At 48.3% G+C, this 19114-nt stretch overlaps 1 protein-coding gene across 1 annotated transcript in view; it reads left to right on the top strand.

The window, feature by feature from the left end:
- Window positions 1–19114, top strand: part of LOC135885744 (unconventional myosin-X-like) — a 208624-nt gene that overhangs the window by 174058 nt on the left and 15452 nt on the right. The window contains exons 34-38 of the mRNA XM_065413650.1: window positions 651–774; window positions 3353–3650; window positions 5801–6008; window positions 6683–6819; window positions 13536–13659. Of these exons, the coding sequence (XP_065269722.1) occupies window positions 651–774; window positions 3353–3650; window positions 5801–6008; window positions 6683–6819; window positions 13536–13659 (891 nt within the window). The remainder of the gene's footprint in view (window positions 1–650; window positions 775–3352; window positions 3651–5800; window positions 6009–6682; window positions 6820–13535; window positions 13660–19114) is intronic.

The following is a 19114-nucleotide window of genomic DNA, read 5'->3' as shown; positions in this document are numbered from 1 at the left end:
TTCAAGATATAAACTAATCTGCAGGAGTTCAGGCTAATCCCATTGTGGGGTTTCGCCAGGCACACATTGGCGTCCATATTAGGTGTATGTAAATCCCCCTTATGGACAAATCAGAAACTTCCTCGTCAGCTGTCATGTGCGGATCCTGCAGACACCAACCTTGGGATTCCCATTCCTGTTGGGCATGTGACTCCTGAGTGCACAAATGTCAGGGTCCCCAACCCAGGTATGTATGAATCCCCTGTGGTCAAACATTAGGAGTCCCCACCCCAGACACATCCTGATTCCTCATGCACATGTGACAGAATCCACAGAACTGAATCGCATGTGAACCCCTTGTGCACATTAGGATTCATACTTCCTCTGACAAGTGTGACTCCTAGCTACAAGATTTTGTGGACATGCTCTCTTGGGCACATACAAACCAGTATATCCAGTTCCCCTCAGGCACTTGTGTGTCCCAGTCTCAGGCTGGGGAAGGTGGTTTCAATTCTTATACAAATATTTACAGTATAAGTTAACTGACCTGTTACCTAGTTATTTGGGCCCCTGTGGAACTCTGATGGGAGAAGCTCATGTTTAAACCTGGCTATGTGAAGAGTTCTGGGGAAAGACTGGGCAGGTTTGAGGAAATTTCTTCTGTCCTTCAGGAAAACAGTATGAACTTTGAAGTAGTGGAACAGACATATAGGAGGAACCCTATCCTGAGATACACACAGCACCCTCTGCATTCCCCATTGCTGCCACTGCCCTATGGAGATGTCAGTATCAATAGTAAGTGCTTTTTCATTTTGGCAGAGTCCCTTAAACCTCTTATCTCCCTGGGGTAGGGGAGAAGGTGCTATGTGAGTATTGCCCCAAGTACTGAATGATGCAGACCCTGAGCACCTAGGGATAGTCTGAACTCTCCAGCACGCTGATAGCATTCACAGGCTGCCTGCTCCCATGGTGCAAAATGGGATGGGGCCTGACCGTCTGTCCTCTTTGGGACCATTATGCACCCTTGGGTTGGCAGAGGGACCAGCCCCTTCTGTCCCCAGACCTTGCTTTGAAGCCTCCCCTTTCCTGTGCATAGCCCTGAGACAATCTGCCACAAATACTTTTCCTCTTTGAGGACAAGTGTGATGCAGTAGGGAGCGAAGCGGAGATTGACCTGGGAATGTTGTCTAGTTTTACTGGGACTGTCTGCATTGGGGATGGGATAGCAGGGGGTGACTTTACTTGAAGGACGATACCTGAGCCTGTAACCTGAGCCAAGAGGGGGGTGGGGCCAGGTGACACCTTTGACCGGAAATTGGACAAAGGCTGGGGGAGGAGCCAGGGGGCGGCTGAGTGAGACTGCTGGAGTGGGGTTTCAGTTTGGAGCTGGCTGGGGAAATGGAGGGAACCCCCAGGACTGGGGTCTAAGCTCCCTGCCCCCCAGAAGGATGTGATTGAGGGGTCCTGGTTGTACCTACAAGCTCTGTTTGGGACTGTGTTCCTGTCGTCCAATAAACCTTCCGTTTTACTGCCTGGCTGAGAGTCACGGTGAATCGCAGGAAGTGGGGGTGCAGGGCCCTAACTCCCGCACACTTCGTGACAACGAGGTCTGGGACGACAGAGGAAATTGGCCCAACGCAAACTGTGTTCAGTGCTGTGACTACTCTGTGAAGAAGAACTTGACCCCAGTGTACAGGTGTAGCGTTTGTTGCTTCTCTTCCTCCCGTTAAATGTACACCTCAAAGGGATTGCATCAGCTTAGCAAACATACTCTGACTGAACATTTCTTACCTACTTTTGTTACCAGAAATCATTAATAACAGAGATCAGACACCCCTCCCCCCCCAATTTTTTTCTCATATTTCAATGTGTTTGCTTTGTACATTGGCAGCATTTTCTTAGTACAGTCAGTATCCCTGTCTCCACTTGATGAGGGAGAGTATGTGCCCTACCCCTAGTTGGATCAGGAAGGGATTAAACGCCTTCACTGGGCTGAGAGCTGTCTCTTAAAGGTTGCTGGAGCTGCCAGGCCTAGGCAGAGGAGCTCACTGCTCTGGCCTGTTAGAATGCTAGGAGGTGGAGCCAGCAGCTGTGCCTCTTAATTGGGAAACCATAAGACTCAGAGGCCAGGGAGAGAGGAATCCTCTGATTTCTTCCAAACTAGGGGCTCATCTTCACGTACAGCTTCTCCTGTTGGCATAGTTAATCCACTTCCCCACAAGGTGGTAGCTATGGCGGCGGGAGAAGCTCTCCCACCAACACAGCACTGTCTACATGGGGGGTTAGGTCTGTATAACTGTGTGGATTTTTCACATCCCTGAGTGACGTAGTTATACCAATATAGGTATGTGGTGTAGACCTGGCCTGAGTACATGCCTAAACCAAGCCTGGGGAGGGAGAAAGAAAGAAACTGTGAAATTAATTGCTTGTCTCCTACTGAGGAGGACTACAATAGTTCCCAGGACCTAGAAGCCCAGTACAAACAGTTTCTTTCGGGTTTGGTTGGTTTGGATTGTGCAGAAAGAAGCCACCCTAGGTTTGGACCCTTGGGTAATGGAAGCTGTCTTGTGACTTTTATTTTCCTCTGGGCAAGGCAGCAGGAAGCTGTGACAGGAACATTTTTCTTTTCTTTTAGGGACCAAACGTAAGGGGATAATGACCCCAAGCCCCAGGACAAGTTACAACCTGTATATCTGATCCATTGTTTCCCCTGTCATTTGTGTGGGTCCCTCACAAAAACAGGGGAGACTTAAACATTCTGAAAAGATGAAAACATGATTGCAAAAATTAGCAGGGGCCTCAAGACACCAGGGCAGTGCCTCAAACTGCTTTGAATTCATTTTTTGAAATTAACTAGATTTCAAATTGAGAATGTCCTTTTAAGGGTATCAGAGGGGTAGCCGTGTTAGTCTGAATCTGTAAAAAGCAACAGAGGGTCCTGTGGCACCTTTAAGACTAACAGAAGTATTGGGAGCATAAGCTTTCGTGGGTAAGAACCTCACTTCTTCAGATGCACCCACGAAAGCTTATGCTCCCAATACTTCTGTTAGTCTTAAAGGTGCCACAGGACCCTCTGTTGCTTTTAAGGGTACTACTCTTTGTTTTTATGTATATCTAAAATATGCATGATTTGCAATGTGGACAAGTTTTTAATTTTTTTAATTTACTGATTGGACAGTGGTGTATTTTTACATTTGAAGAAGGAGCTTTCCTGGGATCAGGAGATGACCAGTAATGCTCATTCTCATGTTGCCATTCTCCTGTTTCATGGAGTCAGGCACAGTCCACAGACTGGTACGCTGTGTGCTTGGCAAGCAGGGGCTCAGGGAAATGCTGAAATCCTGTCTGCCTTGTTTTTGTGATCCCACTACAGTGCAGCAAGAGAAGGGCTACAGCAGCCTACAGGATGAAGCCATCAAGATCTTTAACTCCCTGCAGGAGATTGAGACAGTGTCTGATCCCATCCCCATTATCCAAGGCATTCTGCAGACCTGCCATGACCTAAAGCCCCTTCGTGATGAAGTGTATTGTCAACTAATCAAACAAACTAACCACATCCCACAGCCCAACAGTTCTGGAAACCTTCACCACTGGCAGCTGATGTCCTGCATGAGCTGCACTTTCCTTCCCAGTAGAGGGATCCTCCGCTATCTCAAGTTCCACCTTAGAAGGTAAGAGCCACTTTGCAGATACTTGCCACTTCTTTCACTAATTCCATCATCTTTGACTTGGGACTCTAGAAACCTAGCTAGCCTCTCTTTCCTCCATGGCCAGCCCCTGCTACCTCCTGTATTCTAGTGTTCATCTGCTTCTCCCCCTCCACTGGTTCCTATGGTATTGCAGCCTTTATCCTGCACACCTAGATCCTGCTACCTGCTGTTTTACAGCATTCAGCCTCCTTGCTCCCTGCTTGCCTTGTCACAATAGAAAACAGTATAATTAAGTTATGACTGTATTCTGCTTTAACTTTCTGTTTTCATTCATTAAAGTCATTGGAGCCAGGGGACTGGGTCTCCCACCCAGGTGGGTGCCCTTGTCACGCTGTCTGGAGTGGCTCATGCGAGCCAATAACAAATGTGAACTCCTGAATCACTACAGCAGTCTTACTTTGGAGTCACAGACAGTCCCCTTAAACTCTCCAGTCTATCTTGCCACCCAGACAAACTGGATTTATTGGTAAATGGTCACTTACAGCAAAAATCACACCATATTTTAGTTGCTTCCAGTCCCAAGAGACCAATCACTTTACTAGATCAATTGGTACCCTAGATCTTACATGAAGACAACGCCTGTAGTCAATCCCGTAATACACTACCTAAAGGTGTATTAACTAGGAAAAATAAATGAGTTTTTACAGGTTAAAGCAAGCAAACGTATACACACAACTGAGTTACCATCTAAATCCTAAGAGTGACATATTTGTAGAGATCTGTCAGTTCAAAGTGTCTTTTAGGGTGGACCCAGGAGATAACCCCCGGGGCTCTCTGGCTTCAGTTTGGTGTCTCTAGCCATGTGAGAGTTCAAACAGCAAAGAGATGAAAAATCTTCACATCAACTGTTATTTCCCTCTTCTAGTATTCAGAGTGATGGGACGAGACCTTCTCCATGGGTGGATGGGGTGATTAATAAAGCTTTTGTCTTATAATTGCCCACTTAAATTTTGATAGCCCTCCTATGGGCGGGGGATGGGATGACAATTCCTGTACCTGGGTTCACAAATTCAGAGCAAACATTTTCAGAGTTATGAAGCAAAACTTACACATTTTCTTATAGCATGGAATACAGACATTATAAGTGAGATTAATGCAGGGAGCAATTTACAAGCATTCCATAGAGTCTAAACACTAAATAGATTCTTATAAAACTAATATCTATTTTGAGCAAACTAACATATAGTTGAACTGATCTGGTCTCCAGCTATGAGTATGTCAGTTCTTACCTAATGCCTGCAGTCGTGGCAAGAGCTGGCACCTGGCCTGCCAGCATCATAGCCCTAACCACTGGACTATTCTCTCTCTCTTTCTTGCTCTCTCTCTCTCTGTCCCCATGACTCGAAAAAATTATATACAGCTTCAGTAGGAGAGACTGGGGGAGTCCCACATCAGAATATCCCCTAGCCCAGTGGTTAGAGCACTCTCCTGAAAGTTAAGGGAGACCCCTGTTCAAATCCTTTCTCCCCCTCAGGAAGAGGGGGAGAATAGAATCTTTCGCCCCCCATCCCAGGTTAAGTAAAAGTTGTAAGGGGAGTACCACATCCTACTCCTCTGGACATTTTATGTGGAGTAAGGCAACTACCTAACTCATTCTCAGAAGAAACAACGTAGGCACCTAAGCTGCCTGACTCCAGGGGAGGGGCTCCTGACTGTGGATCACAAACAGAGGAAAGGGCCTTGCTGCAGTCTGGACTTAGGTGCCTAATTCATTGAGGGGGTGGGGCTTAGGACACACCCTTCTCATAGGTGTCTCCCATTGGCTAACTTAGGCAGCTCCCTGCCTAGCATACTGGTTTTGTGGATCCCATTCTCAGGCACCTCTCTCCCCATTCATTGTATGGGGAGCGTAGGCGCCTAACTTAGGCTTTGTGGATCTCATTGTTGTTCCATGAATTTTCTAGGCACTGAAAAGTTAGACATCGTGACTTTGAGCGTTGCAATGCCTAAGTCCCTTGGTGGATCCGGGCCTTTTTTCGTATGGCTGTACTTGGCAACACATTTCTGTGAGATGCTCTGCTTATGGTACTCCATGCTATGTAGAAATCTACCTGCACTTGGACATGTTCTGTTCACCATGTAACAGCTTTTCTGCTTTTCTTTACAATTAGAGTAAGAGACCTCTTTCCAGGCACGGAAATAGACAGGTATGCCCAGTTCATCAATGATTCCCTGAAGAGAACCAAGACCAGGGAGTTTGTGCCCTCCCAAGAGGAAATACTGGCTCTCATCACTCGTGAAGAAATGACCACAACTGTGTACTGCCATGGCGGTGGCTCCTGTAAAATCACCATCAACTCCCACACCAGTGCAGGAGAGGTAATAGCATAGGTAGTATTAATGGGCGCAGGGAGGTAATAGGATAGGTGATGGTAGTGGGCACAGGGATGTCTGAGATTGTCTGAATAATAAGCTTTTTGAGGGGGAGTCCTTGCTGCCACTCAACCCCAGTTCTCAACTGCTACAGTGATGAGGGACATAAAGAACCTACAGAGAGAGAACTGTTGTTTGAGTGTTCAGAAACACTGTCTGGAAGTTCCTAACCACTGGAACAAACTCCCAAGGAAAGTGGTGGATTCTCCATCTCTTGATGGCTTCAGATCCAGACTGGACATCTCTCTGGAAGTTGTGCTTTAGTCAAACTCAAGTTATTGGGCTCAATACAGAGGTAACTGGGTGAAATTCTCAGGCCTTTGATATACAGGAGGTCAGACTAGATAATGTAATGGTTCTTTCAGGCCTTAAATCTATGAATCTATGAAAAGAAATAATTTAACAGAATCCTGCTTTCCACCTCTGAGATGAGACCTTTGGGCTCTTACTGGGTGAAGCAACACTGACATTCTCCTGCATGTGATCAGATGGATTTGGAGCTCTAATGGGAGGAAGTGGCTTTGGGGCTCCCTCTTCCTATTTTAAAGGCTGACTCCTGTGTGAGTGATAATACCCAATGTTGTACAGTACACAAGGTGTCTGATCTCTCTCCCCTGCAGGTGGTTGAGAAGCTGATCCGAGGGCTCGCCATGGAGGACAGTCGTAATATGTTTGCCCTCTTTGAACGCAATCAACACGTGGACAGGGCCATTGAGAGTCGTGTAATTGTTGCTGATATCCTTGCCAAGTTTGAGAGGTAAGAGAACATTTCAGAGATCCTCATACTGATGACTCTTGACTGAATGGGTATAACATTAGTTCTGAAATTCCCTGGTTAAGTGAGTGACCCTTATGCTGCTTGATAGCGTGTATATGTACCATGAGCTCAGGGCAAACACCTTGTCAGCTGCTTCAACCACTAGGCCCCCATAAGTTCTAGCCCTTGGTAGGTTACATGTAATAAATCATGCACACATTTGTTGTAGTGATAAAAAAGAATTCATTAGACTCCAAGGCCAGAAGACATCACTGTGATTATCTAGTCTGACCTCCTCTATAGCACAGGCCAGAAACCTTCCCAAAAATAATTCCTAGAGCAGATCTTTTAGAAAAAGATCCTATCTTGATCTTAAAATTGTCTGTTTGTTAAACTCAATAGATTGAGCAACTTAAATCAATCACTATAAGGCAGATTTTCTAATTCTTTAATTATTCTTGCGGTCTTCTCTGAACCCTCTCCAATTTATCAACATCCTTCTTGACTTGTGGGCACCAGAACTGGACACAGTATTCCAGCAGCAGTCTCACCAGTGCCAAATAATGAGGTAAAATAACCTCTCTGCTCCTACTCAAGATTCCCCTGTTTATGCATATAAGGATCATGTTAGCTCTTTTGGCCACAGCATCGCACTGGTAGTTCCTGTTCAACTTAATTATCCACCACAATCCCCAAATCTTTTTCAGAGTCTTTGCTTCCCAGGATAGAGCCCCCAATCCTGTAAGTATGGCCTACAGTCTTTGTTCCTAGATGCATACATTAACATTTAGCCCTATTAAAATGCATATGATTTGGTTGTGCCCAGCTTACCAAGCAATCCAGATTGCTCTGTATCAGTGACCTGTCTCTTCACTATTTACCACTCCCTCTATTTTTGTTCATCTGCAAACTTTATCAGTGATGATTTTATGTTTTCTTCCAGGTCAGTGATAAAAAATGTTAAACAGTGTAGGGCCAAGAACTGATCCCTGCGGCACCGCACTAGAAACACACCCATTCAGTTATGATTCCCCATTTACAATGACATTTTGAGACCTTATCAGTTAACTAGCATTTAATCCATTTATTGTGTGCCATGTTAATTTTATATCTTTCTAGTTTTTTAATCAAAATGTCATGTGGTACAGTGGAGTCACATCATAGGCGCATTTAACTTACGCAATTTTAACTATACGCGCTCGGCAAAACAAAACAAAAAAAGAGAAAAATAACAATTTAAATACTGTACCTGTAGTGCGGGCAATTCCGCCTGCCATTCCACTCAATGAGTGTTTGACTATACGCGTTTTTCGCCTTACGCGCTGACTTTAGAACCTAACCCCCGCGTAAGATGCGACTCCCCTGTACCAAGTCAAATGCCTTTAAAAGTCTAAGTATATTACATCAACATTGTTACTGTTATCATCCAAACTTGTAATCTCATCAAAAAAAGAGATCAAGTTAGTCTGACAGGACCACTTTTTCATAAAACCATGTTGATTGGATTAATAACATTGCCCTCTCTTAATTCTTTATTAATCAAGTCCCATATCAGCTGCTCTATGCTCTTGCCTGGAATCAGTGTCAAACTGACAGGCCTATAATTACCCAGGTCATCCTGTTTACTCTCTTTTAATAGTGACACAACATTACCTTTCTTCTGGAACTCCCCAGTGTTCCATGACTTACTGAAAATCAACATTAATGGTCCAGCAACTCCTCTGTCAGCTCTTTTAAAACTCTTGGATGCAAGTTATCTGGACCTCCTGATTTATAAATGTCTAACTTTAGTAGCTGCTGTTTAACATCCTCCTGAGTTACTGTTGGGATGGAAAGAGTGTTATCACATGTGACGACATCATCTGTTTTTTTCCTAAATACAGAACAGAAATATTTGAACACTCCTACCTTTTCTGAGAGCTTGCCGGCCACAGGAAATAACTCCGGGGGGGCCACGGGCCGCGTGTTTGAGACCCCTGCTCTAAAACATAGGCTGTGTCACCTCAAGGGCCACTGAACTTTTTCCAATTCTTGCCCTTTATTGGGACCCTCCTGACGGTCTGAAGCCTGGAGAGACGGCTGTTCCATCCTTGGCTGCTTCTCGCTGCCTGCAGGATGTTGGTCTATCTCCCGCAAGGCGGCTGCTGACTCAGGCATTCTTGCCCCCAAGGTGCTGCTTGCTGGGTTCTCTGCAGTGCCTGAGTATTTTCACACCTTTTGTGCCACAAGTCAGCTGCCTTGTCCAAACACTAGCTCTGCTAGTCACAGCAGACATTCCTCAAGTGATCTGCCAAGGTCTCAGCCCCAATACAGTGTTGCATAGCTGCCTCCCTGCTGGGCTACTCTCCTTAGGCCTGCTCTAGGCCGGTTCACATCCACTTCCCCTAGTCATTCGGGGCTGCTTTGCCTAGGCCCAGCTATCCCAGGCTCTACCTACGGCCAAACTACTATGCCATCATCTGGCCTCTCCTTTACAGTCCATTCCCAGTCTTCTCCCTCTATACCTCTTCTTACACAATCTTCTCTCTATCTGTCAGTCTTGGTTCCTTATCTGTTTGTCACTGTCTGCTATTCCTGCTTACTCCAGATCACACCAGGCCCTCTGTTAATCTAAGGCACTATCCCTTTGATATTGAAGCACAATTAAAGTGTGACTCTGGACCTCTACCCACTAAATCAGGAAGAGGAGGTGGATAAGGTATTTCTAGAACAAATAACAGAAATATCCAAAACACAGGACCTGGGAGTAATGGGAGATTTGAACTATCCAGATATCTGTTGAAAAGTCACATGGCAAAACACAAAATGTCCAGTAAGTTCTTAGAATGTATTGGGAGCAAATTTTTGTTCCAGAAAGTGGAGAAAGTAACCAGGGAGACAGCCATTTTAGACTTGATTCTGACCAATAGGGAGGAATTGGTAGCGAATCTGAAGGTGGAAGGCAATTTGAGTGAAAGTGACCATGAAATGAGAGATTTCATTATTATAAGGAAAGGAAGGAGTGAGAGCAGCAGAATGAGGACAATGCACTTTAACAAACTCAGAAAATTGGTAGGTAAGGCCCCATGGGAAGAAAATCTAAGGGAATAAGGAGTTCAGGAGAGCTGGCAGTTTCTCCAGGAGACAATATGAAAGTCACAAGTCCAAACTAGCCCAATCCGAAGGAAATATAGGCAGAATAAGAAGAGGCCAATATGGCACCATCAGGAGCTCGTTAATGACCTGAAAATAAAAAAGGAATTCTACAGAAAGTGGAAACATGAATTTATTACTAAGGAGGAGTACAAAGAGTAGCAGCAGTATGTAGAGACAAAATTAGAAAGGATATGCACAAGAAAGATGAAGGAAAATGTAGGTCCTCTACTTAGCAGGGAAGGAGAGTTAATAACTGATGACATCAAGAAAAGCGGAGGTGTTCAATGCTTTTTTTGCTTCAGTCTTCATTAGAAAGGTTAATGGTGACTAGATACTCCACACAATTAATATTAACAACAAGGGGGAAAGAAATGCAAGACAAAATAGGAAAGGAACAGGTTAAAGAATATTTCAATAAGTTGAATGTATTCAAGTCGTCAGGGCCTGATGAAATTCATCCTAGGGTACTTAAGGAACTAGCTGAAACAATCTTGGAACTGTTAACAATTATCTTTGAGAATTCGTGGTGGATGGGTGAGGTCCCAGAAGATTGGAGAAGAGCAAACATAGTACCTACCTTTAAAAAGGGAAAGGAAGAGGACTTGGGGAATTATAGACCAGTCAGCCTAATTTCAATACCTGGAAAGGTACTGGAACAAATTCTTCTTCTTTGAGAGATGTCCCTGTGGGTGCTCCACTCCAGGTGTTGGTGTGTCCCTGCACCTTCACTCAGAGAATTTTACAGCAGTGCCCGTACAGGTCGCACATGCGCAGTGCCTGCCTCGTGCACCGTTGGCAGTTGAAGTATCATGCGCGTGACCTGGACTCCTTAGTTCATTCTCAGCCATCCCCAGCCTGAGACGGAGCTCCGCAGTCCCAATGAAAACCTGTAGTTTAATTCAGATATGCTACATAGTTAGTGAGTTTTAGTAGCTTTCTAGTAGTTAGGTTTTGTTTATTAGCTTACTTCCCCATTTTGAAAAAAAAAATTCTTATTTTACCCCATAGTATAGTTAATTCTAGTTTGTGATAATGCCAGGTTCACCAGGCTTTAGGCGATGCACTATGTGCAGAGAAGTGATGCCAGTGTCAGATGGACACACTCAATGTGTTCACTGTCTGGGTGAATCCCATGTTCCCCAGAAATGTGCCCTTTGCAGCAAACTGAAGACAGGGACCTGAGGCTTAAACTCATATTAATGGAGAAGTCCTTGAGACCAGCCTCTGACCCAGGACAAGAACCCCCTTCCCGGCGCGGGTCACTGGTTCCCTCGCCATCAAGGTCCCCAAAATCCAAAGGACCAGTGAAAAAATGGCCTTCTTCCTCATCCCAAAGAGAGCAGACCAGCAAAAAACAGTCGCTGATGAGATTGCTCTCCTCGGTGCTGACGGCACCTCCGGCACCATCCGCAGGGCGGCCACCGCCGGCACCCACCACTCCAGTGCTGAGGCTAACAGCTCTAAGTTGCCTGCCTCCACCATGGCACCATTGGTACCTCCTAAGGAGACGGCAGCGACAACTGTTCCTGCAGACCAAGGCCGCCAGCGCCACGGTGCCAACACTAGCAACTCCAGTGCCATGTCATCTGCCATGCGAGGCTCAGGCTGCAGCTGCTTCAACTGTGGCTAACCACAGTCTATTCCCCATCCAGGGATCATCTGGACATTGTCATCACAATCCCACCGAAGGTACTTAACTCTCTGCAGTGGTGGACCAACCCAAGGGTGGTGCTGGAAGGAGTGCCGTTCCAGAATCCCTGACCCATGTGTCTCCCTGATATCGGATGCCTCCAACCTTAGTTGGGGAGTACATCTTGGTACGCTGCAAACCCAAGGGACATGGTCTCCGGAGGACATGTAAAGGTCAGGGAGCTCAGGGCCATCCGCCTAGCCTGCCAAGTCTTCCTGCCACAATTGTCCAGTCAAGTAGTGCAGGTGTTGACGGACAACATGGCCTTGATGTTCTGTGTCAACAGGCGGGGGTGCTCGCTCATCGTCGTCCCTCCTGTCAGGAAGCACTTTGTCTGTGGGACTTTTGCATCCAGCATGCAATTCACCTGGAGGCTTGCATCTCCCAGGCATCCGGAACACGCTGGCGGATCATCTCAGCAGGTCCTTTTTCTCTCACCACAGGTGGTCACTCCACCCAGAGGTCGCCCGGATGGTCTTCCAGAAGTGGGGGGCTCCCCGAGTGGATCTGTTCGCTGCCAGACAGAATAGGAAGTGTCATCAGTTCTGCTCTCTCCAAGGCCTCGACACGGGCGCCCTCTCCGATGCCTTTCTCCTGTCGTGGGCGGGGGACTTGATGTACATGTTCCTGCTGATTCTGCTGATCAGCAGGGTCCTGTCAAAAATCAAAAGGGACAAAGCGCGAGTCATTATGATCGCCATGGCGTGGCCTCGCAAGCAGTGGTTCGACACACTTATAGACCTGGCTATGGCTGCACCGTGGCCACTGCTGAGCCGCCTGGACAATGGTCAATTCCTGCACCTGAACCTTCTCTCTTTTCACCTCTCAGCTTGGCTGCTGTGTGGCTGAACCCAGAGGAACAGGCCTGCTCTAGCCAGGTGCAGCAGATGCCACACAATCATATTATAAGGATGAACATGGGGGCATAGGGTGTTCCCACGAGGCATAGAACGTCACAGACTCCCAGAGGGAGGTGTTTCTGCATGATAGCTTTTTCTTTTATCTATAAGAAGTGGGTGACAGGATTACTGGGGTGGGTTAACTTTTATGTGTAATGTGGGTGGATAATATTGGTCAGGCTCGCTGAACCTGAAAAGTGATACTGTACATAAGTACTAAGCATTACTATGATCCCTGCTAATCAGGTATTTGCAGTTATAAATAGCTATTTAGACACCTGACCATTTGCACAAGAGGTGCCTGTGGTAATTGCACCCAAAAGCAGCATGTGCAAGCGCACTTCCCCTTAAACTATTATTTGATCGAATGGTTGTTGGCTTCAACCTGGTATAGGTCAGTAGTGATTTATGGTGCTCAGTCCAGTGTATGGTGGACGAATGTCCACATCACACCCAGAACTAATAATTGTTTCCTTGTTATCCATCTCAGAAGAGAGGTTAAAAACTTGAGTGGACACTTACCCCTTGTGGTGGTCCCTCCAGGACAGGAGTAAGGCATACAGGCAGAGGGTGATGTGGAGGAAGCTGACATTACCATTGTCTGTTCTATATCTGTTTTGCAGATACAAATAGAACTTTGGTCACCAAACAAGCACCTCACTAGCACAAAATTATCTTAAAGAAACAAAAAAATTAAAAATTAGGAATATTCTGTGACATGGCATGGCTCCACCTTGCTTCTTTACCTGGAATCGTCATTCTAAGAACACGGTTAAGTTCTAGTGCACTTCATATCCTCACAGGTTTCTGAGTCAATATCCCACATGAGGAGGCAGCTACAGGAAGGTCCATTACACTCATGGACTGTCCTGGCAAATCAAGAAGTTGTTTGTTCTCTCCTGGCCATAGCCTTGCATTATACAGTGGGATTGAGGATGACTCATTATCAGAATGCTCACCAGTTTTTTTTCCTTCTCTCATCTGCTTTACAGACTGGCTGGCTCCGAGGAAGAGGAGGAGGAAGGACAGTGGCAGCTGTATTTTAAACTCTATTGCTTCTTGGATATTGAGAATGTTCCCAGAGAGGGGGTGGAATTTGCCTTCATGTTTGAGCAGGTAAGATGTGTAAGGGGGAGGAGATTTCTAAGGATGTATGGGCAGGTAGCTATAAGTAGAGAAGAGGGGAGTTTACATTCATGTCAAGTGTGGGCAAGGCTGGGGAGAGGAGAGTTCATGCCTTTCTGGCAAGCAATTGGGTCACATTGTTGGGAGAAGAGGAAGTTTCCTTTCATGATTGTGTAGCTAGGGATAGAAGTTAGGAAGGGAGCCTGCTGCCTTAGTTCATTGGCTGGGCTGCACTGTATAGAGGTACAGAACAGCTTTTCTGGAACAGAATAGTAGTACTAGGAAGTAAAGAGGAGAAAAGAGGTAGGAAGAAAAGAAAGGAGAATGATGCCAGCAATTCCTGTCCTCAGTCAGATTCTTGTCAAACTTCTCTCTCTAGCAAAATAATGAAATAAATTTGATGAGGACAACAGAACTGCAAGCCAAAAGCACAACTGGGGATTGCAAAAATTAAATGTGGCTGGACACATTTGATTGCTTTTTTTTATAAAAATATAATAAAAAAGTGAATAGACAAAGGCATACGCTACTAGATCATGGGCTAGATTTTGTTACTTGTGGATACTGAGCCAGCCAGGGGATGATCTCCACAGTGTAGCGGATCACACCGACTGATGCTCCAAGGGCCATATGTACCATGACCTTATTATCACTAATTATTATCACTAATAAAATGCACAGCAGTTTGTATAAACCAAGGGTCTCAAACTCAGTTTACCTTAGGGCAAGTGCCAGTCCTCAAATCCTCGCAGCGGGCTAATAATGTCACTCATGCCTCCCAGAACCTGCCCCCCCAAACTCCGCCCCCCACCTGCCTAAGGCTCTGGGAGGGAGTTTGGGTGGGGGAGGAGGTCTGGGGTAGGGGATTGGGGTGCAGGCTCTGGGAGGGAGTTTGGGTGCAGAAGGGATGAGAGGTTGAGCTCTGGGAGGGAGGTTGAGTGGGGGAGGGGGTCTGGGGTGCAGGCTCTGGGATGAAGTTTGTGTGCTGGGTGCAGGCTCTGGGCTGGGGGAGGGGGTGGGAGGGGGTGTGTGGGAAGGGGGAGGGGGTGCAGGCTCTGGGGGGTGTGCGGCACTTACCTGGGGCTCCAAGGTGGGGCGGGCTGGGGGGCCTACGTGCACTGCTGCCTCCAGGCACCGCCTCCGCAGCTTCCCATTGGCCACAGGAGCACTTGGGGCGGGGGCAGTGCGCGGAGGCACAGCACCGCCCCGCCCCAGGGCTGCAGGGAGGGGCCGGCAGCCACGTGAAGCGAGCACACAGGAAGCCACTCAGCTCCACTGCGCTGCTGGTGGTGGGCGGGGCCCCGAGCCATTTTAAATCGCCTGGGGGAGAGAGCGCCCGGGGCGGCAGGTGGGGACAAGGAAGAGACCCTACCCCAAAATTTCTGGAGCCCTGTGTGCCACTTTGGGGAGGTTCTCAGGCCGCACATGGCCCGCGGGCTGGGACTTTGAGACCCCTGGTATTAACCTTACCAAAACAAATCATTTCACCTCCTAGGGAGTGGATGACAGAAAGAAAACACATGACAGATTTTAGTCACATATAATGCACTTTTGGAAGGTGTTCAGATACTATGGTGATGAGGGTAGTGTCAGAGAATAACAGAGTTCTCACTTTTTGTTTGGGTACAGCAAGTCAGATACTTTATTTTCTCTCTATCAATTGCATAGAGGGAGAGAGCTAAACAGGTCTCTCTACAGGTAAACAATTACAGCAAACCTTTATACCTTTCATTACAGACAATAATAAGCAACAGCTGCATTTTGTTTATACATAGGCCATCTTGATATCTTATTTTTCTCACTTGTTTTGCCTCTAGTCTACATACAATATTTTCTACACATTATCTACACAAGGTCGCAACAACTTCTCACACAGTTCTTTCCCACTCGCCTCACACAATCCTCGCTTCTACAAATCTCGCGTTATTAGGGTTACAGTTAGCCTGACTCTTGCTAACGAACTGTCATGCATTGAATCCCCTTCTTGTCAGTTCTTTCTCTGCTTCCACAGTAGTATACAAACTGGAATAGAATAAGGTAGTGTGAGTTGCTATAATGGCTCCCAAGTCACCTCTCCCTGCCACCAGCATGTGGAAAATGAAGTATAGTTTGGATGGCCCTTCCCTGCTGATACTCAACTGCCATAATGGGCTGTTGAAAGCTGGTGCAGAGTAGGGCATTCTTCAGGCTGCTCTGTTACACCAGGGACCAGCCCAGTGTGAAACAGCCCCACTGATTGGGGGTACAAAGACAGCCTTTATATGCACACCCTTATCTTGAGCTGTGTCGTGCAGTAGACAGTGTTCAGTGTCGTGCAGCTGTAGATTTCAGAAACCAATTGATAGTGTCTCAAAGAATCTTAATTTGAAAAAATAATACAAATGCCTTAGATAAAACACTGTCCTGTAGATTTAAAAACTGGCTGATTGACCCAAAATGACAGAATGGTGTGGAGCATTTGTGCATCACCCAGACAGCAGCTCCCACAGACTGACATCTTTGAATGAAGACAGGGGAGCATAAGATAGTTGGCCAAGCTTGCCAGGCCATACACTCAACTTGATGGCATTTCTCTGTCTGTCTGTACGTAATGTGATAACTTTTGAATGCCACATCCTAAAATGAGCCATAGATTCTTCTTCGAGTGACAGTCCCTATATGTATTCCAAAATGCGGGGTGTGCATGTGTGCCATGAACTAGAGCCAGAAGTTTTCAGTAGCAGTGTCTATTGATTCGCAAGTGGGTCGTGCATTGTCTCGTGCTCCAGGCGAGGTTATAAGAGGCCCTGCGGGCGACACTCCTTCAGTTCCCTCTTACCGCCACATGGTCGGAATCAGAATCCTTGTTCCTCTGTGCTCGTAGTCTGACTACAAGAACGCTCTTGTCTGTTGTAGTCACAGACTCACAGGCCCTGTGCCCTCTCGGCTCTGTATAGCCCCTGTGAGTAATCCCCTTCAGTGTGATAGCCCTCTGTGAGAGTTGTACTCTCTCTCCGGGACTAGGCCTTTTGGCCCTGCCGCCTCCTGGGACTGCACCTCTGAGCCTCCAGCATGCCTGTCTCTGCCGTGGAGCCCCTCAGGGAATCAACTCGCTCTGAACCCCCGGGGCCTCCACACCCAAAGGGAGCAATGCCAGCCCGATCTCTAGACTGCAGTGACTCTCAGCCAGCGTAAAACAGAAGAATTTATTGAACATCTGAACCCAGCACAAGAAGTTCTCAAGGCCCTTGGGTCTAGGAAGTCTCAGCACCATCCATCTCAGCTGTCCCCAGTCCAGCAGCCCCCTCCTTCCAGCCAATCATCAGCTATCACCTTCCCCAACAGCCCCTCCATCCTTTGTCTTCAGTCCCATGTAAACAGGCCCCCTTGGCCCTCTCTCTTCCATCCTTTGGTTCCACTTTCCAGAACCGGCTGGTCAGGTCACGGACATCCTCTCCTCAGCCTTTTGTCCTCCCACTGGCCAGAACCGGCTGGGTTCCAGACTGGGGTGAGCCTCCCAGTTAATAGTTGATAGGGTACCCAATCTCCAGGCTGTAGTCCGCACACAGCCCCTAGCTACCCCCTCCCTGCACCCTGAGCTGCCCCCTGCCTGCACACAGCCCCTAGCTACCCCTCTCCCTGCGCCCTGAGCTACCCCCAGCCCGCACACAGCCCCTAGCTACCCTCTTCCTGCACCTTGAGCTACCCCTCTTCCCGCACACACACCCTAGCTACCTCCTCCCTACACCCTAAGCTAACCCCTGCCTGCACACAGCCCCTAGCTACCCCTGCCTTCACCCTGAGCTACCTCCGCTGTGCGCACACAGCCCCTAGCTAAGGGGTTCTCAAACTGGGGGTCAGGACCTCTCAGGGGGTCGCGAGTTATTACATGGGGGGGGGGGGGTCGAGAGCTGTCAGCCTCCACCTCAAACCCCACTTTGCATCCAGCATTTGTAATGGTGTTAAATATATAAAAAAGTGTTTTTAATGTATAAGGGGAGTCGCACTCAGAGGCTTGCTCTGTGAAAGGAGTCACCAGTTCCTTGCCCTAGCTACTCCCTGCCTGCACCCTGAGCTACACCCTGCCCACACACAGCCCTTAGCTACCCCCTCCCTGTACCCTGAGCTACCCCCCTGCCTGCACAAACCCCTAGCTACCCACTCCCTGCACCCTGAGCTACACCCCTCACAGCCCCTAGCTACCCCATGCCTGCTCCCTGAGCTACACCCCTCACAGCCCCTAGCTACCCTCTCCCTGCACCCTGAACTACACCCCTCACCACATACAGCACCTAGCTATGGCTTCCCTGTACCCTGAGCTACCCCTCTACCCCTACAGAGCCCCAAACCCCCCTGCCTGCACCCTACGCTACATCCCTGGCTACCCACACCTGCCTCCTGCACTACCTCCTGCCTCCACACGCCTCCTAGCTGCCCCCTGCCTGCACCTTGAGCTACCCTCCTGCCCGCACACAGCCCCTAGCTACCCCCTGCCTGCACACAGCCCCAAGCCCCACCTCTGTACCCTGAGCTACCCCCCTGCCCACACAGCCCCTAGCTATCCCTTCCCTGCACCCTGAGCTACTCCCTGCCCACACTTAGCCCCTAGCTACCCCTCTCCCTGTACCCTGAGCTGCCCCCTGCCTACACACAGCCCCTAGCTACCCCTCTCCCTGCCCCCTGAGCTGCCCACAGCCCGCACACAGCCCCTAGCTACCCCCCTGCCTGCACCCTGAGCTCCACCCCCTCACTGCACAAGCCCCTAGGTACCCCTGCCTACACCCTGAGCTATCCTCTCCCCCTCCCCACAGCCCCTAGTTACACCCTCCCTGCACCCTGAGCTACTGCCTGCCTGCATACAGCCCGTAGCTACCCTCTTCCTGCACCCTGAGCTACCCCTCTTCCTGCACACACACCCTAGCTACTGCCTCCTTACACCCTAAGCTACCCCCTGGCTGCACACAGCCCTTAGCTACTCCCTGCCTGCACCATCCTGCCTTCACCCTGAGCTACCCCCGCTGCGCGCACACAGCCCCTAGCTAAGGGGTTCTCAAACTGGGGGTCAGGACCCCTCAGGGGGTCGCAAGTTATTACATGGAGGGGTTGCGAGCTGTCAGCCTCCATCATTTATAATGGTGTTAAATATATAAAAAAGTCTTTTTAATTTATAAGGGGAGTGTCACTCAGAGGCTTGCTCTGTGAAAGGGGTCACCAGTTCACTGCCCTAGCTACTCCCTGCCTGCACCCTGAGCTACCCCCCTGCCTGCACACAGCCCCAGCTACCCCCTCCCTGCACCCTGAGCTACCCCCTGCCTGCACACAGCCCTTAGCTACCCCCTCCCTGCACCCTGAGCTACCCCCTGCCCGCACACAACCCCTAGCTACCCCCTCCCTGCACCCTGAGCTACACCCCTCACAGCCCCTAGCTACCCCCTCCCTGCAGCCTCCCTACCCCCCTCCCTGCACT

This window comes from Emys orbicularis, chromosome 11 (assembly GCF_028017835.1).
Source record: "Emys orbicularis isolate rEmyOrb1 chromosome 11, rEmyOrb1.hap1, whole genome shotgun sequence".
Taxonomy (NCBI): domain Eukaryota; kingdom Metazoa; phylum Chordata; order Testudines; family Emydidae; genus Emys; species Emys orbicularis.
This window is presented reverse-complemented; position numbering and strand designations above follow the sequence as displayed.